The sequence below is a fragment of the Belonocnema kinseyi genome, chromosome 7, assembly GCF_010883055.1.
Source record: "Belonocnema kinseyi isolate 2016_QV_RU_SX_M_011 chromosome 7, B_treatae_v1, whole genome shotgun sequence".
Classification (NCBI taxonomy): domain Eukaryota; kingdom Metazoa; phylum Arthropoda; class Insecta; order Hymenoptera; family Cynipidae; genus Belonocnema; species Belonocnema kinseyi.
This window is the reverse complement of record NC_046663.1, coordinates 43,265,912-43,292,290: the sequence shown is the minus strand read 5'-3', so window position 1 is coordinate 43,292,290 and position 26,379 is coordinate 43,265,912. Positions and strand designations below refer to the sequence as shown.

At 30.6% G+C, this 26,379-nt stretch overlaps 1 protein-coding gene across 1 annotated transcript in view; it reads left to right on the top strand.

The window, feature by feature from the left end:
- The window catches only part of LOC117176284 (gamma-aminobutyric acid receptor subunit beta), a 325,198-nt gene that overhangs the window by 155,345 nt on the left and 143,474 nt on the right, over positions 1-26,379 (top strand). The window contains exon 3 of the mRNA XM_033366468.1: positions 16,125-16,192. Coding sequence (XP_033222359.1) covers positions 16,125-16,192 — 68 coding nt within the window. The remainder of the gene's footprint in view (positions 1-16,124; positions 16,193-26,379) is intronic.

The window sequence follows — 26,379 nt, the reverse complement described above, 5'->3', positions numbered from 1 at the left end:
TGAAAAGTCAACTGTTTTCTATAAAAATTAAACTGTTTCGCTTGAAAATTCGTAATTGATCTATTTTGTAGAAAATTCTTCTATTTTGGTAGAAGCTCAATCTTATTATTGAAAATTCATATATTTTGTTAAATATTAAACTATTTATCGAAAAAATTTTCCTTTTTTATAAGTTGGTTAAAAATCGTTTTCTTTTCAATTCTTTTTAACTGTCAAATCAACTGTTTCACTTTTCTTTGAAAACTTTTTTTTAGTTCAAAATTCATCTGCTCAGTTGAAATTTCAAGTACTTTTTTTAATTCTTCTTTTGGTTAAAAACTAATCTTCTTGGTAGAAAATTCTACGCTTTACGTTAAAAACTCAGCTATTTTGTTGAAGGTTTAATTATTTCGTTAAAAATTGAATTTGTTTAAAATCATATTTTTTGTTCGAATATTAAACTGTTTTATTAAAAATTTGTTCTTCTGGATTGAAAATGTATCTTCTAGGGTAGAAGAGTCTTCTTTCTTGGTTGAAAATGACTTTTTTATTAAAATTATTTTCTAAACTGAAAACTTTTTTAAATGAGAATTCAACAATTTCGTTAATAATTCATATATTATGGTTGAAAATTAACTATCTTCTTGTAAAACCTCCTTTTTCTATGTAAAAGTCAACTGTTTTCTGAAATATTCGATTCCTAAGTTGAAAAATCAACTATTTTGTCGAAAATTCTTCTATTTTGGCAGAAAATTCAGCTATATTGTAACAAAATTCTTCTTTTTCCGTTGAATTCAACTCTTTGATTAAAGTTGGTTGTATTTTGTTGAATATGTATCTTTTAGTAGAAAATTAATCATCTTAGTTCAGAATTCAACTATATAAGTTTAAAATTGAGCTATTTTGTTAGAATTTTTATTCTTTTGTTTAAAATTGAACTATTTTGTTGAATGCGGTTTTTTTCAGTTGAAAATTCTAACAATTTCGGTAACAAAATATTCGTTTTGAATAGAAAACTTATCTTTCATGGTAGAAAAATTACCTTTCTTGGTTGGAAGTTCATCTCTCTTGGCTGAAAATGAACTTTTTCGTTAAAACTTTAACTTTTTGGTTTAAAAATTCAAAATTTTTCTAAAAAAATCGTCTTTTTGGCATGAAAAGTTCTTGTTTGAAAATGCAACTTCCAAACTTTTTTATATCAGTAATATTGAACTTTAATGTACGCATCAACATTGATTTGAATTTTATTTTACACCTCTTAGAGTTTTACATGATATGTGGACCTTCCTTAAGACATAAACTGCTACCCCCACTCGAAACATTTTTTCTTAATGAGGCAATTAGAAGTATTAAAAAAATATGTTGAAAACTAAAAGAGTGGTAGAGAGAGGTACGTTTATGTAGTTTGTAAATAAGAGGATAATTCGTAACGCCGGACTTAAGCACATGTCCGTTTAAAATACTCAGAAAATTGCTCAGCTTTGTATTGTTAAGTAGCACGCGGGCGGCGGCGAAGTCAAATTTTCGGGACACCTCGACGAGCTGGGCGGGGCTGGGTTCGGTAAAACTCGGATCGATGTTGGGACGCCCGTTGCTATGGGTTACCGTTAACGGCATCCCCGGTCCTGGTCCAACCAACTCTACAGAGATGTCCCGAGTTCCCGACCCCGACTCGGTTTACTCGGTGTAATGTGGATGCTATCCCGCGAGGCTCCAACTCGGATTCCCGAATCCCGACGCGATACGATGCACCGGCACAGTGGGATGCGTTGGCAATACCGAGTGCAACCCTCACTCGACTACTCATGTCAGTCGACGCGACCTGTAGCTTCTTCTTGCCAGGTTTCACGTCGTTATCGTCTCAGAGAGAAAAAAGGATTTTATTTTTTATTTTCCCGATCCCTCTGTCACTTTCTTATCAAACTGATATTATCCCCGAACAATCTTTTCTTCTTTTGTCCCCTATTTCTCTTACAGAACTGACAACTCTGAATTACAGGAGGAAAAGAAAAAAATCTTTTCTTCCTGATGAAATCTGATACTTACAAAGATAGATTCCCAGGTGTCCGCCTTCGATTTTCTGGGTTTTCAGAGGGGTGAAAACGACCCCTCAAAGTATTTTACTGAAAATAGGAAAATTCTTAATTCAAATAATATTGTTCAATTCTATTGTGGGAAAGCTTTATATACATTTAATGCAGGTCATTAATTACTCTATAAATTTGTATGAATAATTATAACTGACTGTCAATATACTTATTTAATTAATAATAATGTTCATCGTTATACGCACGCGCACTACCCGAATTCATAATTATGTATGTATTTCCTAAACCTTTTTTAATGGAAATGATCATACACAAACGAATTTAATGCAAAAAATATTTTATTTATTTATATTTTTTGTAAAAAATGAAACTTATTAATCATCTGAATGATGATAATATGAAAAGAATTGACTCGAAAGAGGGTGTAGTTCAAAACCAAAAAGTTTAGAGTGAAAATTAAATTTATTTTTTGAGCAAAGTTTCTAGTTTTTTAGCTATTATTTTCAAAGTGTTTTTATTCAATCACCTTCTATTTTTATTAAAACTATTATTCTTTAGTATATAATTAATCAGAATTCCTATTTATTTTTCGCAGGCTTCACATTCTTTTCCCCACTCAGCTCTCTTCCCCAATTTCACTTTTGCTCACAATTTCGTTAAGGATCGCTTCTTGATAGGGCGCGTACTTTTCATTTTATTCGTGAAAAATAACATTGAAAAAAAATAATTTAAAAAATGTGTGGAAAAACGACGAACGTGACGAGAAAAAAAAAGATTTTACAAAACCTGTTTACAAATATCGGTTGGAAATCGAGCGCGCAGTGTGAGTGTCACGATGAGATTGTGTACCTCAAAGCCTACAGAGCTTTGAGAAACTTAATCTTTGACAATACTTACTTAAGTAGAAAATTCAGAACATGAAGACGCATATAAATACTGCCATCTAAAAGAGATCTTTTTGATAAAGTTTTTTTCAAGCATTCCGAATGCAAAGAATAAATATCCGAGCGCGAAGCGCGAAATTCAACCTCGTGCGCCCTAGACGCGCAGAAACTTGCGAGCGAAGCGAGCCGCGCGTGTAGTCAAAAACTTATGTATTTTAAAGAAAATTCGTATTTTTGGCTAAAAAATTCAATAATTTTGTAAAAAAAAGTCACCATTTCTTGTTTGAAATTCATCAGTCTGGTTCCAATTGAACTTTTTTGTTGCAACTTTATATTTTCGGGTTTGCTTGAAAATTCACCTCACAGAAAAAACAGAAGATAAACTTTACATCGATTTCCGACGAAAGATTCTCTGCAACAAAAATTAACTTTACAGGATAAACTTTACACAAATATCGGTTAAACTTTCTTTTGTTTTTCCATGAATGATACATGTTTTTTGAAAGACGCGAAGTTGGCTAAACAAAATTTTATCACTATATAAATTTCCAGCAACAAATTTTATTCTTAGTTTTTTCCGTGCTCTTTTGACAGAAAATTAAATTATTTTGTTGAAAATTCATATCTTTTGTTGAAAATGCTATATTTTACATGGAGTCTTAAAAATTTAGAGTTTTCGTAATTAAATTTGATATATTAAAGAACGCACATTCATTTTAAAATTTCGATTAATGAAAGAAAAAACGGATACTAAAATCTTGATTTATGTAAATTTGAATTACAATCACATAAAATTACTGAATTTTTAGCTTCATTTGAAAGAAATTTAGAAAAAAGTTTCTTAGAAAGAATAAGAAATCTAATTTTTCTGCTAACATCTCTTTTCCACGATGCATAATATGTTCACCTTTTCCGGAAATTATGCACTGTTTTCTGTAAATAGTAAGGAGCATTCAACGAAATGATTTTTTTATCTCCAAACAAATTCCTTAAATCAAAATTAAATCAGTCAGGACTAATGAAGGCGGACTTTTAAATCACAAAAAGTTATTTTATTATGAATTATATTTAGTTATTATGGATGATTCATACTATCTTTTTGAAAATTTAACTAAAAATTTGATTATTTTTTTGATAATTTAACTGTTTTGTTGAACACCAGTCTTTTTGGATAGAAAATTCGTCCTTTGGCCCTTACTACTTCCGTATTCTTTGCTACTAAATAATTAATAAGTAATTAATTGTCAATTCATAACCAATAAGCAATTCACGCTTAATGAATAATTTATCAAATAATCTATATTTTATAATTTGACGTCTTTTCCGAGTGACGTTTATTGAAATTTTTTTTATGATACTCAGATCCGGTTTTGCCAACGAGATGCAGCTCATAATTTTGCTTGTATTTTTTTTTTATTGAAAGGACTTCTGGTTAGTTGTATTTTTTATTTCATAAAATTCTTCTCCTTTTACGTGGTTGAACTTATTTGCAGCTTGTTGATTTAATTCACCGCATTTTTATCTAAAATTATATTTTAACCTCTAATGTCAGCTTACGAACTAAAAATGACTTATATTCCTTTTTGACAAACGTCATACTTTGTAATCAATTCTCAAATTAATTGAAAACTTATAAATATATTTTTAATAAAGAATTTATTAAAGGATTATAATTAGCCCTTTTTGCATATTGAGCTTCATTTCGACCAGAACACTAATTAGGCCCTTTTTGATCAACTATTTCGATTCTTTGAATCACTGATGCCCTTAATCCTCGTCCTTATTGTTAAGGAAAAACTATCCGATGTAAAATTAATATCAAAACGAAATTTTTGTATTTTATTGTATCTATTATCCACAAGGAATGAAAAATAACCAGGAAAAATATTTTTAATAATTAATGAAAATTAATATCTTAACTTTAGAATTAATATATATTTTTTTTAATGTATAGACAATTAAACCGTTGCATTTTACGTCAAACAATACTATTTTCCTACGAGAAACTCTAACATAAGCTGAATTTGTTCAAAATTGATAGTTTAACTTTTTAAGTGAAATGATTTCTGAGTAAAATAACGAATTTCTTACGACCAATGCTATGATGTCCTATTATTTTGTAAATTTGTCAATATTCTCTAAAACCTAACCAATTGTTTGGAAAGTCCCACTTTCGATGTAGAATACCAATACTAATATAATCCAAAGGTGTAAACGCTTGTAAATTTTATTATAAAAAAAAGAATTAGATTGAAATATGATTTTTTTGTTAAATAATACCGATATTTTTTTAATAAAAAAAGTGAATATAACCTGAAAAAATTTAAAAATTGTAAACTTTGTTAAAACTATAATGATTTTTTATATAAAATAAAAATTTGTTATTTAAAATGCTAATATAACCTAAAAGTGTTAAGAAATTATGAATACTCTTTCAAATATAACTTTATTTATTATTATTTTTCATAAATTACATTATTATTTTTTTTATTGTTCAAGCTTGTAGATTTTTTAATTTTATTAATTAGTTCATACAATTGAAGTTAGTTAACTTACTTAGTCTTAATTGGTGAAAAAGTTGTAAATATACTTTGAAATCTCATAATTTTTAATTAAAAACACCAATAATTTCCGACGAAAACCATTAACATAACGACCTATAAAATCTGAATATTTTTGTTTAAAAATTTTCCCTTTTCGTTAAAAAACCTTAAACGAAAAAATGAAAATTCTTGAAAAACTTTCAATCTAAAATCAAATAAATTTCAATTAAAAACATAAATTTTGAAAGAAACACAATAGCATAATCTAAAGTGGTTCAAAATTTGAAATCTTGGTGATAATTTTTGTTTTAAAATGTTATTTTCCAGTGGAAAAAAACTAAAAGAACCTACTTTTTGTAAAAATTTTAAGTCTTCTTCGAATCTTTATAATTACGCATTGAAATTCTTGATTTTAATACTAATTTTGACCGAAAATCGCTAACATGATTAAAGTATATTTTCCATAATTATCTAAATTATTTGAAAAATGCACTGTAAAATGTGGCTAAGTCGCGCATGGGGTCAACCGAATCATTCGCGATACTACTTTTTATACTCAATTATGAATTTATATGAAGAATAAATTTTAATATTATTGATTTCTTGTCTTTTTCACAGAAGTTCAACCTTATTTGAATTGGAAATTTGTAATTTTAATAATTTTAATAATAAATCGGATTATGTTCCAAGTGACAATAAATATATTATTTAACGCTGCTATGAGTTTTAGGAACTTTATTTGATTTAGATTTATTAGAAAAGTCATAAATAATTACCTTTTTTTGTAAATTTGTCCTTCCAAGTACTTTCTTTTACTTTCTTTATAAATCACTTACTTAGCCCCAGATTGTGGAATAAAATGGCTCAAATTTTAAAATATAATAAATATTTTTTTATGAACTTCATATTATTTAGTGCAAAAACCCGCAAAAAACTAACCGCTTACCCACATTGCCATTAATCAAACCCAATTCTTATAATACTTATTAATCATTTTTTCTGAATTTTCTTCCCATTAGCGCATACTATTAAAGAGGAATGTGTCACATCCTCCTGTGCATTCTTCATCCAATTTATTATATCCTATTTGATCAATAATACAAATTTCTTATACTTGCAGGAATGAAATCAAGGAAATCTTTCAACAATTAAAAACACTTTTCTGAAAACCAGCTAAAACTAAGAAAGCTATTAATTTAGGTAACTCATCGGTTTTAGAAAAACTCCAATGCATTTTTATTTTTCTCATCTTACGGATAATTGGCCTTTCTTTATTTAATCGATAGTGGCCGAGAAAACTTTTATTTCGAGGGGAAAAGTGTATAAAACTCTCCTTTTACCCCAAACAAAAATATTTCTAGAATTCATCTCTACCCTGCAGCTATCGATTTATAATAATTGATCAGAAAAGTTTTCTCCCTTTGATCATAGTGAATCAAATAAAGTACATGCTATCCAGAAATGTACATTTTGACCAAATTAATTTAGCCAATGGAAATAAATTCATGATTTTATCAAGACCGCATAGAGTTTCAATTAGCATTTTAATTAAATAAACTTCCCCATCAGCAATAAAGGTAAAATAAAAGAGATATTTTCAGTATCCATTAAAAATTTGAATTTCAGATAGAGCGGGCTAAAATACCTTTTTATTTCAACAGATATTCTGTTGGATCCACAAATCTTTTTTCGCGTCTGCCAATTCAGAGATATGCGGTCGTAGAGTGCAGCGTCCCCGCCCGCGCTACTTCAACCCCCTTCCTATTTAAAACTTCAGTCGTTTGGTCTTTGACATTTACGCTGATTAAAGTAGCTTCTTCTCGTCAACTTTTCTGTATCTTTTGCTCAATTGAAAAAATTTCCATCATATTCTTTTAACAAAATTTGAAGTCAATAACTCAGCCTTAAAACTCTGAATAAGAAAACTAATCAGTGTATCTACCTGCAGGATGATTTTGAATTTCTAATCACTTCCCGGATTTTTTCCAGTCCATTCATAATATTATAAAGGATTTGGAGAATTTGATTGTTTTTTAAATATTTTAAAGATTCCTAATTTGAAACAGGTTATTTTTAAAAAGAATTAGCATTTTGAGTCAAAATATGAAGTCAATAACTTAGCCTTACAACTTTGAACAAGGAAACTAATCAGGGTATCTATCAAAAAGAATGCTTTTGAATTTCCGAACAATTCCCAATTTCTCCTAATCTTTTTAGAAGACTTTAAAAGATTCAAACCAATTTAATCGATTTTTGAAGATTTAAAAGATTTCTTATTTGGAACAGAGAATTTTTGAAAATAATTACATAGAAATCTGAGTCTAAGCCTGAAGTCAATGACTTAGTCTCACGACTCTAAATAAGTTAACTAATCAAGATGAATCCCCGAATGATAAATTTGAATTTCCCATGATTTTCTGGTTCTCTTCTGGTCGATTGTTAATTTTTATCTAGATCATTTAAAAGAGTTCAAAAAATTTGAATGGTTTCAAACAATTTCTAAGGATTTCAAAGATTTCTAATTTAGGATAGGGAATGTTGGAAAAGAATTAGGATTCTCAGTCAAAATCAGAAGTCAATAAGTTATTTTTATGATTCTGAATGAGATAACTAATCAGTATGACTCCCTGAACGATGATTTTGAATTTCCAATGATATTTTGACTTTGTCATGGTCAATTGTTAATTTCCCCGTTCATTTAAAAGAGTTTACAAGATTTGAATGGTTTCAAACGATCTTTAAGGATTTCAAACATTTCTAGTTTACAACAGGGAATTTTGAAGAAGAATTATAATTCTGAGTAAAAATCTAAAGTCAAGAACTTAGTCTTACGGCTCTAAACAAGAAAACTAATCAGGATGTATCCCAGAACGATGATTTGTTTTGATGACATGTTTTGGTCACATGAATTGCAATTCTGACTTGGTGCAGGGATTTGTAAATTATCATTATTTAGTTAGAAATATATTTAATTACAAATTTGTCTATTATAACTAAAAATATTTTAACTCATTTAAATTTTAACGATAAAACATAGATTTTTAATTCTCTTTATCTAGATCAGATTCGAGTCTTAATATCATTTATTTCCAAAAATGTCTTGTTCCAAATCGAAATTGTATTCATTTAAAATATGTAAAATTACTGAAAAGTTCGTTTATTGAAATTCTGACGTTTCGGCTATCACTACGTGCCGTTTTCAGAGAATCTAAATAAATAATACATAAATAACGATCAATAGTTTAGTGTCAATTTTTAAAAGTAATAATGATTTGTGACACCAAATTTAATTAAAATATACAAAAAACATATAATATAAAAGCCTCATAAAAATTGAAAAGGCCTTTTTTTAAGAAACTACATCTTAATTGACGAAAAAAAAATCCTTACAATGTTTTTGGACAACGATGAACATATAGCAATGTAGACAAGCAAAAAAATTAAGGTGGTCAATTCATTAATACAAAATAAAGGCGTCATTTAAAGTTATTTTTCTTACTGGAACCATTGTTGATTTAATGAATTCGTTCTCCAATAATAATATTTATCACAGGAAGCAGACAATTATTTTGAACTAAAGTGACTTTAATTTGATCCGAATTTTCTTTGCTGAAGCTAATATCACTCAATTTTATGCATCAAAGTATTATAAAATAAACAAAACCAAATTAAAATTCCAGATACTTTGCACGCTTTTCTCATTCGCGGTTCCTTTAAATGACGCCCTCATTCTGTATTAATGAATTTACCACCTTAATGTATTTCTCTTGTCCACATTACTATATATTCGTCATTATGCAAACACATTGTAAGGATATTGTGTTTTCCGTCAATTAAGATGTAGTTTCTTTAAAACAAAGCCTCTTCAATTTTTATTAGGCTTTTGTCTTATATGTTTTTTGTATATTTTAATTAAATTTTGTGTCACACATCATTATTACTTTTAAAAAATGACACTAAACTATTTCAAGATTTTTGACGCTAAAATTAAATATTCTTGTTTTTTACAATACAATAAGCACAGGTACTTTTTATTTCTTTTCCTCAAAAAAAATTGTTTGTAATTATTTGTGAGAAAATATCGTTATTTAAAAAATATTTATTTAGATTTTCTAAAAAAAGGCACGCAGTGGTAGCCGGAACGTTAGAATTTAAATCAACGAACTTTTCAGCAATTTCGTTTTATTCATTTAATTAAAGAAGACCTTAAGACCTATATACAAAAAATTCTTACTCATATTTACATTGACGCCCGAAGAAAGGATTTATTTGATTCTTATCAAATCTGCTTATTATTATTTACATTATAATAGGACTTTTATTTCAATTTAATTCTGCTGTTCTAAAATAAAAATTATAATTCTTTACTGAAATTTCCTGTCTCAATGTAAATAATTGTAGTTTATGGCGAGAATTCCCTGTTCCGTGTGAGGATTCGAAAGAAGAAAGTTTCAAGTACTGACCATTTTTATTTGCAAATAAAAAAAATTTGGAAAGCAAACGAATTCAGATTTGAAAGAAGGAATTTTATAAATCTGACAAATTCTGAATTGGAAACGGAACTGCTTTCGTAAATTCTATTTTTATGAAACAGAATTAGAATTATTTTCTGAATTTTCCCTTTCTATGTCAAAATCCCCGTTTTTAATTCAAATAGTAATATTTTACGAAATTCCCTGTTCCAAAGTCAGAATTATAATTCTTTACTGTTTTTTTTTAATTTGATATATGTATTTCCCGTTCGGACTCAGGATAACAATTCTTTTAGAAAATTCTCTGTAACAAGTAAAAGTTAAATTCATTTCTAGTATTACCTATTCCAATTCAGAATTATATTTATTTAAAAAATATTACATTAAAATTCAGAAGTATAGGAATTCTTTTTTTTCGAAATATGTAAAATGAAAACTCAAATTATGCCGAAATCTAGATGTAACAGGGATTTTTTCATTATACTTTTTCTAAATTAGAATTAAAATACATTTTGGATATTTTCGTTCCAAACTAAATTCCCTGTCAAAAGGTCAAAATCGTAATTAATTGTAGAAAACGCCTGTCTCGAAAGTTAAAGTTATATTTCTTTTGGAAATTCCTTATTCCAAGTAAGAATTATATCATTTCCCGGTTTCTCGGCCAAGTATGCCATCCACTAATTCGAAATTAGGTTTATTTTCACGATTCTCTCTATCGCAATGATTTTAATTATGTTCAGCGTTAATGACTAAGTGAGAGGACTCAGAATCTTTGATCTCGAAACGCAGAATCCTCTCATCATTCCTCTGCGTAGAAAGCCGCAATTTCCTCCACCCACGCGCTCACGGGAAAGCAAATCGATATAGAAAGTTCGCTGATATAGCGTGTATTATTCGGCAGCGAATCGTAAAACAGTAGAAATGGAAGATAGGGAGGGGAAGCTATATAACGTCAGCCTGCGTGCCATACTGTTAAGTTGGCAAATTGTCCATGCTACCAGCGAGCTATGCGTACCACAAAGGGCAAAGGGAAAAGGGAAGAAACTGAACCAAGCAAAGAGTAACTATTGCACGCACGTGCATATCCCATCCAGAAACCAAAGAGGAATTCAATTGTTCTCTCCTCAAACGAGAGGACAAATCGAAGTTTAATTTTTTATAAAAAAAAATATGGTCGATTCTCCTCAAATTTTTAGCTTTCATGCTTTTCGTATTTATATTAGAACATACCTTTTTCACTGGACAGATAGATATAGGGTGTCCAATAATCAGACAATTGGAAATTCCCGTGTTTCCCTCGAAAATATTTTTCCCTTGACCAATTTCAAGATTTCTTTTTGTAATTTATGCTTACTCAGAGTATAGAATTGAAAATTTATGCATAATTTAGATAAGGAACCATACTTTAATTACATAACAGCCCAGGGGGGCCATGACAATTTGTGATGATTTTTTACAGAAGGGGGGGGGGGGGTATTCACTCATGTACGTAATTTTTGCTAATTCGCAAAACATGTCTCCTGGAGATTATCTTTTTAGTCATAAATTTTGTCGTTCATTTGAAAATATAACATTTTTCTTAAAAAGCCATCCTTTTGGTTTCAAATACGACTGTTTTAATACAATTTCGCCTTTCTTGGTTAAAAAATCAGCTCTTATCGTAGATCATTAAATTTTGTTTAAAATTCATATTTTGTTGCTTATAAGTCAACTGAAATCTTCCTTGGATGAAACTATATTTTTTCTAAAAATTTGTCTTTTGATTTAAAAGTTGATCTCTTTAGTATAAGTATTGGATCTTTCTTGGGAAAAATCCAACTGTTTTTTTTTGAAAAATAAACTATTTCGTACGAAATTTACTTTCTGTTTAAAATTCCGATTTTTGTGTTGAAAAGTCAACTCTGTTTTGAAAATTTGTCTCTTTAACTTAAAAATTCACCTGTTTTAGTAAAAATTTTATTTTTCTTGGACAGAATCGTAACTGTTTGCTTGAAAATTTTTAAATCTTATTCAAGAGTCATACTCTTTGGTTAAAAATTCGAGCGTTTAGCATAAAATTAACAAGATTGTAGAGAATTGAACTATTTTATTAAAAATTTATCCCTTTTGTTTTGAAAAATTATTTTTTTTAACTAAAACTTTCATTTTTTTGTAGAAACCTATTTTTTGTTCAAAATTCATGTTTTGATATCGAAAAGTCAACTGGAATCTTATTTGGCTAAAAAAATCAAATATTTAGAAAAATTACTATTTTTTTATCAAAAATTCATTTGTTTTAAAAGAAATTTCATCTTTTTTGAATAAAAATGCAATTATTTAGTACAGAATTCAAGAATATTGTCAAAAGTTCATTCTTTTTTATTAAAAATTTATCTTTTTAATTTAAAATTTCATTTGTTTTTGCCGAAACTGTACTTTTTGTTTAAAATCAATTTTTCAACTGAGAATGTAACTTTTTCACTGTTTTAAGATTTACCTTTTGTAGTTAAAAACTCCTTTTTAGTAAAAAAAATAATTGTCTTGGTTTGCAATTTTATATTTGTTGGGTTAAAATACATCAGTATCGTGATAAATTAATTTTTTTCTGAAAAATTATATTTTGGTTTGAAAATTCAATTTTTTTCGAGAAAATTGGTCTTTTGGATTGAAAGTGCAACGATTTAAATAAACTTTTATTTTTTTCTTGAGTGAAAAATCTTTATTTGCTAAATATTCCTCTTTTTGGTTTTAAAATTCTTTTTTCATAAATTTTATTTTTTATCGAAATGTAAAGTATAGCACTTTTTTGTTAGAAATTTGTAATTGTATGTAGAAAATTCAACTATTATTTTACAAATGTATTTATTTTGGCAAAAAATAAAGTATTTTGTTAAAATTGGAAAAAATGTAGGTTATTGACATAAAATAGGATACTACAGGGACCGTCTTGAAAATAGAACACTTCAGGCACCACAGCTCGTTATATGAGGTCTGCAATTGCAAGACGCTTTTGGGAATAAAAATACATGAATAATACCATTTTTAGAGAAATTTCTGCATAGATTATGCTCACAGGCCTTACAGTCCCTATGGGATAAAATATCGGAACCAAATGGAACTTTTTGTCATGCTCATAGGGTACTTTTTTCGCACTCAAAGGGTAAAAATGCAGAAGATTTCAAAACAATTCAAGTTTAATTTAAAATAATTCCAGCGAACTAAAAAATAATTTTAAATCAAAAAAATGCCATCGATTCCCGTAAAATTGGGATAAATTTAGAGGCATTTAAAGTAAACGAGAAGAATTCAATTAAATTCAGGAAAATTCAAGATGAATTTTTAAAAAATGAATTAAAAACACTTTTTAAATATAAAAAAACTTAATGAATTCAGTCACTTTGAAATGCGCTTTGAAAAATTCAAAATAATTTGATGAAATGCCTAAGAATTGAAGATGAGATTAAAAGACTTCAGAATGAATTATATAAAAAACCTTTAAAAATGCAAAAAAACTCTATTGAATTAACTAACGTTGAGTAAATTTAGAAGGATTTAAGTGAATTCTAGGGAGTTCCAAAGAATTAAAAAACAAATTAGGCTAAATTAATCAGAATGCGAGGTGAATTCCAAAAAATAATTTTGAATCTGTTCAAATCTTTGAAACCATTCTAATTGCTACCCAAAAAAGTGACTCAGGACTACAAAAAATTCAAATGAATTGTAAAATTTAGAAAAAAACTCTTTATTTCAGTAACATTTGAGTCATTGAAGAGGAATTTAAGTGAAACGATAAGAATTAGATAAAATTCATAAAAAATTTAACTAATTTAAAAACAATCAATTGAATTCAAAACAATTCTAAAATATGAAAAAATTGATTGAACTGAGTAAGTTTGAAATGAGTTTAGAAAAACTAAAGAGAATTTAAAAGAATTTTATGAAATGCCTAGGAATTTAAGGTGAGTTTCAAAGATTCCAAGATGAATCAAGCAAAAAATTTTTAAAAATGTATTGAATTGAGTAGAATGGAGTGAATGTGAAAGAATTCAAAACAACTTCAAATAATTCAGGATAAATTGGTAAAGATCGAGGGCGAATTCCAAATGAATTGCAAAAAATATTAGAAAACCTCTTAAAGTCTTTAAAACTCTACGAAATTTCTTAAAGCTTATGAATAAATTTCTTGAAATCCATTAAAATATTATAAAATTGTATAAAAATTGGTGATGAATCTTTCAACCGCATACAAACTTTTTAAAATCTTGCAAAATTATCGAAACCCTTGAAATTGTTTAAATCTTTTTAAAATGCCTTGGAATCTTTTAAAATTTTCTAAAATATGTCAAATCCTTTGATATCAATTGATTCTCATGATTAATTAAACAAAGACTTTAATAAAGGCCAAAAATCCACTGATTTAAGTTAATTTTGAAAAATTCAATTTAATTAAGAAGATTCACAAGAATTCCGAGTAATTAAAAAAATTCAGGTTGAATTCCAAAAGTAATGTTAAATCTCTTCAAATTTTTGAAACCCAAAGAAATACCTTACTTTTTCAATAAATTCATTAAAATCTTGGGACATTTATTTGACACCATAAGAGCTTTAAAAACACTTATAATCATTAAAATCTTCGGAAGCTTTATAAAATCCCATGCAATCTTCCAAAATGTAATAAAATCTTATCATAGATCCTGTAAAATCATTCCATGTATTCCAAAATTCTACAAAATGCATCATCCTAAAATATTTCAAACGCTTTGAGATGCCCTATAATGAGTGAATGCAATTAATAATTCCTTGGAATGTTTTAAATCTTTTAAATACCCTAAAATCTGAAAAATTTCTTCAAAGTATTGAAATTTATAAAAAATGTTTGGGAATATTTAAAAATACGCTTAAACATGTTGAAATGGTTCAAGATAATTCAGAAATAAGTATATTAATCAATGAGTTCATTTATTGAAAGAAAAGTGAGACCGATACAACTACTTAATAATAATTCTTCAAAAACATTTAAAAATCTCCATTTGTGTGCGAAATATTTAATTTTTTTTTTAATTTCGAAAGCAAAAATAGTGGTTCCAGAAAGCTCACATGAAAACTAAAATCATAAAAAGAATTTAAACATACTAGTGAATTGTTTTCAAAATGTATCACTCCTTTTACAAAAGAAAAGTATTATATCCAGTGTTTTCTAAAACCTTTTTTTCATAAAGCCCGCTTCCGATTTAAATAATCATCCAGGATTTTCTCTACTACAGAAATTCCCGAAATTCCCAGACTTTTCCTCTGAAAACAGCATGCAAGCTCTCTTCAGTTTCTGGTTCTAGGAAACCTCTCTTGATTTTAAATATGATATTTTAGAATCAAGATGCGGATTTCTTTTAAAAATATCCGATTGCATAGTTTCACGCTCAGTGAATCAAGAATCTCTCTTCCTCCAGTTCAGATTTGACTGGATTTTCTACAGCTGTCTAGAATCGATCTCATAAAACCTATGCCATATTTCTGCTTGCAGTTGCATATTTTTCAATCTAGCTGACAACAAAAAATTCAAAGGTGGTGAAATTTCCCTGAGAAAGATACTTCATTTAAGCTAGAAAAAAACCTGTTGAAGAAAAACCATCAGTACTATTGAATCATTATGGCAAAAATAAATAACACATTTAAAGTAATAATTTATATCTTCAGAAGCTAGTTTTTACCTAAATGTTTACATGTGAAAAACGAACATTATCGTCCAGCAAAGTCAGTTAATTAGAATATCCATTTAGAATGATTGAAAGTCAGGAAAATTTAAGTGCAAAAACCTGCGTTCAAGATTTGCTCAGTACAGACTCGAGTGAATCTCGAGTAGAAGCAATTTCACAGTATTGGGGGAAATGATTCGGAAATTGTATCAAAGTGCCAAGATTATTTTTGCACTTGGAAATCTAAAAAGCTTTAGACTTTGACACAATACCATGATTGGATGCGACTCAGGTTTTTTCAAAAAGTACCACCAGATTGATTTTCAGTATATGAGAATGATTGTTGTGGCGTCTCTCGGTGAAATGTTGGGATATCGACACTGTTGCAATTAATAATTCGGCCATAATTATTGATTTATCTAATAGAATTTAAAAAAGAATGACATGATTTTTGATCAAAGTAGCTATGCCAATGTACGTAGATTCGGTCGTAAAGACCGACTGAGTGAACTAACCTTCATTTCAGGTCCTCCTGTCGAGGTGGGCGTCACCATGTACGTCTTGAGTATCAGCTCGCTATCCGAAGTGCAAATGGTATTACTTAGGTCTTATGCTGTCATTCCCGCTCAATCAATTTATAATCCGTACATGCAATCATTCCAATCGTAAACCTCTCACTACCCCTAACCTATAGTAACCTCTTTTAACGCCCGTTAACAGTTGCCGCTATAACATCTATATAATACACCTGTTTCACAATTTAGACTACCAAAAATCCCTACTAGTGGAGTTGTAAGGTTCCCTAATCATAAAAAGTCTTTTAATTCCTGAGGAAGACTGTAATTTATTGCCAGTGAGTTAGAAATTTTACAACTCCAGGAATCCAAGTAACTTTCTAACAGGACGTGATGAAACGTAACAAGTTCAATCAAGCAAGTCATATGCTACATTTTGTAATTAAATCTGATGGTAATCTGATGTCGCACTTATTATCCCTGTTGAAAATGGATATCGGTATATTACTGGGGGCAAGGACTAAACTGAAAGTAACCAATTTATTGGTAATCTGAGCTAAGCGGCTGATCAGTTATCCGTCTTACTAACGAGATGATTAATACAGCCATCCTCATACAGAATTAGAACAGAATTAGGATGTTGGGATATGCTCATGCCTGAATAAGATTCGAACACAATCGGAAACTTTGTGGAATAAGAGAATACAGCAATAATTTAACATCGCAATAATTACGTAGAACTTACTTTATTTATAAAACATAATGGTTATATATGTAAGCAATTGGGCACTACATTTCTCTTTAACGATAAGCTGTTAGAGAATCGAGTACAAAGAGGACTAAGTCTTCTCGAGGACCGAAAGGTTAATTCGATAATTGTTAGTAGCAAGAAACTTGGCACTTGAAACAAAAGTCTTAACTTACAACAAGAGGATAGGAAGATATAAATATATAGTCCAAGAGTTCCGTGGAGTTTAATCTGCTTTTGGCAGACGAAGCTTGTAGTCTGAAATTCCACAAATTACCAAGAGATTCTAATTTTCTAAGATACAATTATATCGCTCTTAATTAACGTGATCAGACTACAATGTCCATAACAAAAGGAACCGTGTCCCTCAGAGATACAGAGTGGACATCACTGGCCATTTCTGACGCAGCAAATGTTGAATGTTGTCACGAATTTCACTGTTAATTGTTACGTTCCAAACCGTGCTGTACGAAAGGTCTCACTGGATTATATGCTACATTTTCCGAAATTCGCGCGAAGGGAATAGAAATTTAAACTATCGGCAAACAATACATTCATGTACACAAACAAAGTGTGCAAAGAGATCAAACAAAAAAATACAAGCTAAAAAAAGAGGATTAATTCTGGATGGAAATGTGAATTTTTATATCGGAGCTTATTGCATTTCCTGTCAAATGATGATATAATTACACTTACGATTGACGATGACACGGGAAATTTTATATTGTTATCTCTCTTTGCAGCCAAACGCACACTGCAAACTTTAGCCATACAAATAACCACACTCACATGAACACCGTTGTTACTCTGTATTTGTCCCTCTCAAGCGAATGTGGTCTGTGATCGAACGGAGCAAGTAACTTTATTCCACTTGTGGGAAACACTTTAATTTCCGGGCGAGTGTACTTATCGATTAAATTTCACTGAAGAGTGAGCAATCCTTTCGTTGAATTTTCCCTCTCTATCAAACATTTTAATTTAATCATTGTAAAGCTAGTCTAATAAATGCTACATCATGCCAAAATGTAACTTTTTCTAACAAAAAATAGTCATCAAATGAAAAGATTGAAAAATAAGTTGTATCAATTTTGAAGAACATAGAAAAATGTGTTCAGAAATTTATTCAGCTTCGAGGATCACAGATTGTTGCGAGGACGAGATCCCAAGTGACGAATCCCATTCGTAAAGCAAAACGCTCTGATTTTGAATCCGGGTTAACCAAATCACGTTCGCGCGCTGTAAGCACCTCGGTAAGCAGAAAGTTTCCGTTGCCAAGCAAATTCTTCCGGATCTCGTCCTTAGAGAGTTTTTCATATTTTTCTTGTGGTACGTCTTCCTTAGCGAGTTCTAGAGGGTCTGTGTCATTTTTCATCGGCATGCGTTTTATCGCTAGTTATCCTAACTCACTACACCAGTTACATATACCGAGTTCAATGTAATTACAGACGCGGATATTAATGGTAAATCTCCCCTATTGTCCAGAAAATCTCCTTCTACTATTAAAACAGAAAAAAAGTTTTCGGAATTTACCGCTGGGAAAAAAAGTTGCATTGTCTTCTCAGGACGCAAAAAAATCATTAATCCCCCTGTCTGTACAATACTAGGAAATCTCCTGAGAGGCTCGTGTGGCATTAAAGTTTTCTCTAATTCCACCCTGAGGAAGAAAAACCAATATTCATCGGTCACAAAAGTCAATAATTTATTCTACGCACTGGTCGCCATCTTGATCTCTATTTGAAAATATTTTAAACTCTAATCTAGGAATGCAAATTGCGAAATCGGGCATCACGATTTCGAAATTGCAAATATTCTCTGGTAGCAGGTGGCATTTCACGAAAGTCTCTTATATGTTATATCGATCCGCATAACGACTAATGAACCAATAAAAAATGTCATTCTATTTTCTGCAGCACTCCGCTCGGTGGCGAGATAACAATGAAAGTACGCAAACCCCGCAATATGGCGATCAGTTCGTTAAAGCACACATTCAAAAAAGCCCACATTCAGCTACACATAACCAGTTTATCGACCTGTCAACTGTTAGTGAAATTTTCTTTCATGCTCAACACAACACTCATTAAATAAACAAAAATATAAATTCCCATTAGATCCTAGCTGCTATGCCGCGGCTGCTGAAATAGGCTGCCCGCTGCCATCACTGATAAACTGATTTTCGGTAAAATCATATTGGAAAGAACAAAAAATCAGTAAAAAAATAATCGGATAAATTCACCCCACCGCCAATGCTTTCGGCGAGAAGGCCAACGAGTCCTGTGATGATTTGTTCACTGACAATGAGAAACATCCACCTCCGCCCTTTCCGCGTGAACGTTTTTAACGATCGCAGTGACAGTGCGTCTATGGTAAAAGAAATTGCGTTTCAACAAAAAGAAAAAAGGCGAATCAATCAGAATCCAGGATGCGCGTATGTTTTCAAAAAAATATACCGTACGAAAAATAAACAGAATAGTGTAAAGAAAAAAAAACGAAACGAATGTTTCTATCAAGTAGATTGTAAGTAAACATCAACCGCACGTGTGTCGTATTATTGTCCAAATCCAGCCGATTCTTCGAGTTTTTCAGGCAACGTAGCCGACGAGTCCTGTTGATTTGGTTCCGTACAGGGTACGAAACTGTTTTCGACATATACTAATTACTTTGGCTTTCGTGCGACATCCGCGTGGCGCACACATCTCAAATCAGTTCTTTCAAAACACCCTCAGCGTTTTTAAGTTTTTCATAAAGGTTCACAGAGTCTTGGAAGAACCTGTGCTGCCACGCGGATCCTGTACCCAAAGAAGTTGTTGTCCTCTCGATTAAGTGGCCACCAGATGAAAGTCAAATCGACCAAGGCGGTTGATCTTCTTGATTTCAGGTCCGCCCGTGGAAGTCGGCGTCACCATGTATGTCCTCAGCATCAGTTCTGTGTCCGAAGTGATGATGGTACAGTGCACTTATTCATACAAAACAATTCATCAACACTCCCGCAATTGTTTTATTTTTCTCTCTTTATCACGCTCTTCCGTACACTAATCTTTCACCTTCATCAATGAAATCTTTACCCAATCATATCCAATTCAAGGAGGTACGATTTTGGCTGTTAATAATGATACTATATTACATTTTTGCCAATATTGAAATTTTATCTTGTTTTTTTTTTTGTGTAAATTGATTAAATTACCGTCTTCAATTAAACCTTCGTAGTCCAGGAATACAAACTGGACGATAATAATCAGAACGCAATTCATCAGCTTTATCGATTCTCTTCTTTTTAACAGAGGAGGCGTGTTGTATGGAACTCATGAATCTTTGGACCTGTTCGTGCGGCCTCCTGAAAGGAGTTAGTTAATTGTTTGATCAACTCCTAATAGTCTTAGTTATAAGAACTTTCTATGGGGATGATTCTAAATTGCTGGGGCATGAAACCCACTAATTCATCTTAAAGTCACAAGTATCACGATAAGGAAATTGAGAAAATTGATATCCTATATCCTATTTCATAACAGTAGAATTACCTCAAGAAATAATGGAACAAATGAAATAATTAGGAGTTTAGTAACTAATTTATCAGAAATATTTATAATGAAGTCGTACCTCCATCTCCTAGTCTTTGAAATTTAATCCAGAAAACAAAATTAACTTTCAAATCCCTAGAGTTCATATTTTTCATCACAGTAGTAAACTTTCTGGTTTAATGTAAATTAATCATGTAAGTTTTAGACTTTCTCCTATCCTATTGTTTCCTCCATTCACTTCCTTGCCATCTATTCCCCATGCAGGTTAAATCCACACAAAAATCGATTTTGCTCAAAGAATACAATTTTATATTACTTCCTGAAGTGACATTATATTCACAATGGAAATACCTGTGGGGTGGAATTGATGTAAATAACTTGACACTAAAGTATACTTCTATATGTTTGTTGCCAGAGTACTGTATACAAGCCATGAATACACACTGGCGGCCTTACTAACTTTGTTTTTAGCTCGTTACAGCTGTTTGGTTGGCTGAACTGTTACAAGGGAACCTTGCTACGTTCCGCAGTCTTCGCAAGATATTGTCCACTCGTTATTTATCGTTGATTTGAAAATCGCAATGTTCTTGTTGCATGGCCCTACTTGCGGAGTTCGACCCGCGGTCATAGTCCTTTTTTCATTACTGCCGATCTTTGAAATTTTTTTATTTCATACATTTGGTTACAACAACACACAGTTTCAACTTTCCTTTTATCAAAACAGAAAAAAAGAAAATCTAGACACATCTAAAAATGAAAATTGAATGTTATTGCATGAATTCGTTCTATTGATACTCACTGCAGACACAAACCTGGTACAATTAATTTTTATTTGCTGTTTCAAAAGCTTTCTAAACGAGTGTATCTCTAATTTAAAAATTGAAATGCTTCTTTGTGTGAGATGTTACTATCAAATTTAACTTAAGAATAATCTTTGATCAAATAATATATTTTCACATATTGTAGCAAGTTTGTCGCAGTTCGTTTGTATGTGACCAGGAAACTTTTAAAACTACAGTAAATATTTATTATTACTGCATACGGAAGCATTTCTCCCTATTCCCAAGCTCCATGTTCCACGTTGTCAAGGCTGAAAGGAAAGTTTGAATAGTCTTGTGTGCGACATAGATGAGGGACGCAAAATCAAGCTTACGGGACGAGCTCCGCAGGCCACGAAACGTATATAAAATATATCATAGACATAACTACGTTCGTCTACATTTTCGATATTTAAGATATTAACATATATGGTGTATATATTGTATACTTTCTGTAGTTTATTTGACTACCGATCCGGTTTGTACATTCAGATTCAACTCACATTTCTAGAGCCTAAACCTAAAGCTTCCTGAAAATGCAAATTTAAAAAAAATTAAACTATACATAACCCAAATAACTATCAACGTTACCTAAGTACTAAAGAAAACTTTGAGAGCGATTTTACCACTTCGAGTATATCGAGTAAAAGATGAATTTCTTCTTCATAAATATTTAAAGACTATTAAATTTTAACGCGTATGGAACCTTTCGATTTTCTTAATATTCTCGAGGTAAGAGTAGCTTTTAAAGTTTCTTGACGCTTACACTCATTAAGCAAAGCCCAACTTAGACTACCAGAGCCAACTTCGAAAAAGGTTCTGATACTTTATGAGTACTTATTAACAAAGTTCGATTCAACCCCAGACGTCACTGACAAAGTTGACACGCTGAAAAGTTTGAAACTGAATGTACGAGACTGGACCCCAGGTGTTGAGCCCTGTGCGGAAACCAAATCAAGTCGACGCTGTCACCTGGAACGTGACTCGCGATTTATACCATTTTACGATTTTTCGATCTCATACCAAAAACTGCATCTCCTCCAAAAATATTCCTGTTTCCTCTTCTTTCACCAGCAAAGAAACCTAACTAGTTTCCACAGGCAAGGCTTAGATTTAACTTTCAATTCTGTTCAGAAAATTCCGCAACCAGCTTCAAAAGTTGATTTAAAAATTTAAACAAAAAAATGTTCCAATTGAAATAACTCTGTCTGACCGTAGGTCAAAATAAACGATGAAGTAAAACATTTCTCAGAGATTGAATAGACATAAAAATGAAATGATTTTATGTAAAAGAATTGTATCTTAAAATTTCTTAACATCTTCTCAAATATATTGGTCTATTTTTACTGTAATTGTGATTAAATTTTGAGTAAATAATACTTGCAATCGTTATTCAGAGAAAATTATTACTTACAATTAGTTTAAAGAGATTAATATTTCTTCATCGATATCAATGATAGGAAGAACGTATATTTACACTAAGATTGAGGTTCAATAATTTTTTTAACCTAATACATAACAGATTCGTTAATTATACAATTTATTACTCAAAACTACATAGTAATTAATATTAAAATTTGTCTGTCTATACTAAAGAATAAATTTTATTTTAGAAAATGGTAGGAAACAGTAAAACACAGTGAACACATATTTATCTATAAAAACGATATGTATCAACAATTTTGAGTTTGAAAAATTTCCATTTACACTGTTTTATAACAATGCTGTAACGTATATTACCTTTGTATTTTTTTTAAAGATTGATATTTTTTTACAGTCACGAAAAAAAAATGTAATAATGTGAGAGAATGTACGCATATTTAGTCGACAAGAAAAGATTACACTTATTAAATAAAAAAAATGTGAAATACGAAAAATTACATCATAATTTTTAAAAATCGATAGACCAAACAATTATTTTTAAATACGGAAAACATCAAATATTAGCTGCCTATTGATCCCAGAAGATTAATTGTCTCATTGACAAAACATAGCTTAAATAAAAAATTGTATTTGTGTTTGAGGCAGCTTTACAATTTATGACATGGATATTCCATTTTCTTAAATTTATGAACTTTTGATTTCTATATAAATTAAGAAACCATTGATGTCAAATTTTGGACAATTGCAATAAATTTTTTTTTAACTATTACAATGATGCAGAAACTCCGATTTCTCCCACAAAGAAATGTTGCTTATAAAAAACCAATTTCGCGCATCTTCAGAATGGGTAAAAGTCTACTGTATTAAAATGTACTGGGCAACGCTCTGTTCCATTTCTCAGAAATTTTTAATCTTAGTCAGTCACTGTTATTAAATTTAAAAATGATTAAATCAACCGTAGCCAAAGAAGAAAATCTTAACTTGTTGATTGTGGTTACTAGAATTGGTTAGGAAGACGGTTCACATTTCTAATGAAAAAAGAGAGCAAAACCGCTGTCAATATTCAACGGGACTCATTCGCTCCGAGTAACTTGGAGTGGAAATTGCGGACATAGGCGCTGATAATTGAAATCAAAATTTTTTAATCTTATGATTGTCAGTGTGTGCAGTGCGCTTGTGGTCGCTGCCGCGTCATGTCATGTGTATGTGTGCGCTTAAAATTGACACGTAATTTTGTGTTTGTGCGTATCCTATCCGTGCTTTTTGAAACACGTAGAGGATCAGTCCCTTGGCCTTCCGTGCCGAATCGAGTGAGCTTCGACTAATCTAAACATGTTCTCGGCCAACTTGGAGGTCGACTACGTTTACTCGCACAAGCCTTAGCTCTCAATTGCCTGCCTGCTTATGAACATATTGCCTGAAACGCTGTTATCGTGGAGTATATTTAGGATTGCTTGCATATGCCTCCCACGTACTGATAATTGACAAAGTTCCTACTACTCCATATATCATGCTGTGACTATATTAGTATCTTACAAAGCACCTTGTCCTGCATAATGAAAAGTATGTAATAAATAATAAAAAATTAATTTAATCCTGTTTAATAATAGCATTAGGTGGATTCCATGCCGCACTCAGACAAACCAGACCTTTACAACATCGATTTTTGTTAATATTTGGCTACTTATTTCTTTAACAGAGAAAATATAGATTGACAAAAATTTAACTTCAAATTTTTTTTAAAATATTTAACTTTTTATATTTTGGAAACTTTTTGAGTCTCTACAGCGCGAATTGCACTGCACTAAACGCTGCATAGCTCAGGTCGGTTTCAATCTTTTATCTTAAAATCGTTTTTTACCAATTTTTGGAAAAGATTAAATTTTAATCAATGATAACTTATTTTTTAAGAGAAAATGTTTCCTAGAATTATACTGCTTGCAATTTTTAAAGAAACTTTTTCAAACAAACATTTGTTAAAGTTAAATCTCTGAAAATCTATATTTTCTTAATTTAGCAAAGAAGCAGTCAAAGTTTTAAAAAATCGATAATGTAATTTTGGTCCGTGTGAGTCCAGCATGGGATCTAGCATTAGTAAAACTGAACAAAGAAAAAACTGGATGCAAAAAACGTGGCAGGTAATGGTTGAAACGGGGTAACGTACAGCTGGATAATTGATGGAGGAGTAAACTCGCCGTGGTGAATCAAAAATTCTCTGCTGTGTTCCGCTAGAGGGCAGTACGTTATGTCGTAAGTAAAGTGCTGCCGTCTAGCGGAGTCCAGCTGAGAATTTTTTGATTCTCCACTGCGGGTTTACGGCACGTTCATAAAATGTTAAACTAATAGTGGCATCGAGGTTTCCTGACAGATCTTTTGCATAAAGACAAAAGTTTTTAATGAAATTGTTTTTTACGCTTAAAAACCTAATCCTAATCTTTTAAGAAATACTCATTCGATGGAAAAACGAAGCGCAATAAATCTAAGAAATTTTCAGTTTACCCGAGACGTGATGAAATCGTACCTTGGGAATATTTTTAACGGCGTAACACTCGGGTCAAAGGAAGGGGATCCGATCAATGTTTCTATCATTTTTCAGTGATCTATCAGACCGTGTAGCCCTCCATCTTCCATCTTCCCTCTTTTTATCTGTTTTTTTCGTATACATTCGCTACATTAGGCACATTGCGCCTTTGAGTCTATCTTTTTTTTTCAAGAAAGATAACTACGAACGTGGACCGTCGAACTTCTTTAATTCCAGAAAAGCAGAAGATCTGAGAAGTTTTCGCAAAGGCACCCTGGCTGAAACTCTCCTCTCGTTACAACGACTATCGTCGAAGCTTTAACGATCTATGTACCGTGCTCCCAGCAAACGTGCTGAACAATTGACGAGCCTCCTATCGCTAAGTCATTAAAAAAAAGCAAGAAAAAGTGTTGCTACTCTGCAGCAGAGTATATAGTTGTATCTTTTACAAAAAATGTTCGAAGGTTTTCTGTGCATTTTCATTTCTGGCGTACATTCAATTTTTGCAATAAGCTCTATTTTCACGTTTTTTACGCATTATTTTGAGAAATATTGCTTTCATATAAAGTCATTCTGCAGAAGAATTGTGTACTTCATAAAAAAACAACTTTTGTGTCAAATTATATTTTTTTAAATCAATGTTTTCGATAAAATCAACCCAAAATGATAATGACGGTAATTTTTTATCTAATCAATAGTTTAGGAGTGATACTAATATTTACGATGGAAAATAGTTTTTCAAACTTATAAAAAAAATTTAGATTTTTTATCAAGAATGTTTATTACAGATATGAAGATCTTGAAATACCATTACTATTCGTTTTAAACATTTATCTCTACTATGAAAAGTTTTTGAAAACGAAAAAACAATTTTCATTTAGAAGATTTTTTACTTTCTGTTTTTCGTGAAAAAAGTTTATAAAACAATTCTGAATAATAATACACCAGAATTTTCTATTATATCATGTGCCATTAGCATGTTAACAAAATTTATTTCATAAAGAATGAAGACAATTCATTTTGCTTTATGAATCACATTTGATCATATAATAAATGTATATTTTTATATTAGAGCAACATCAATTTTATTATCAGAGAAGCAGTAAAGTGATAAATTTAATAATTTTTTGCGAAAAACTGTTACATAAATTGTATTTATTCTTTAAAAAAATTAATTTATTAACATATACAGTCTGTCAAGTTAAAGCGTGGGTGGCTTTACTCGCAGTCGGTAAGGTGTATCGACATGATTTTGGTGTCAAAATATTAAGAAGAGCTCCC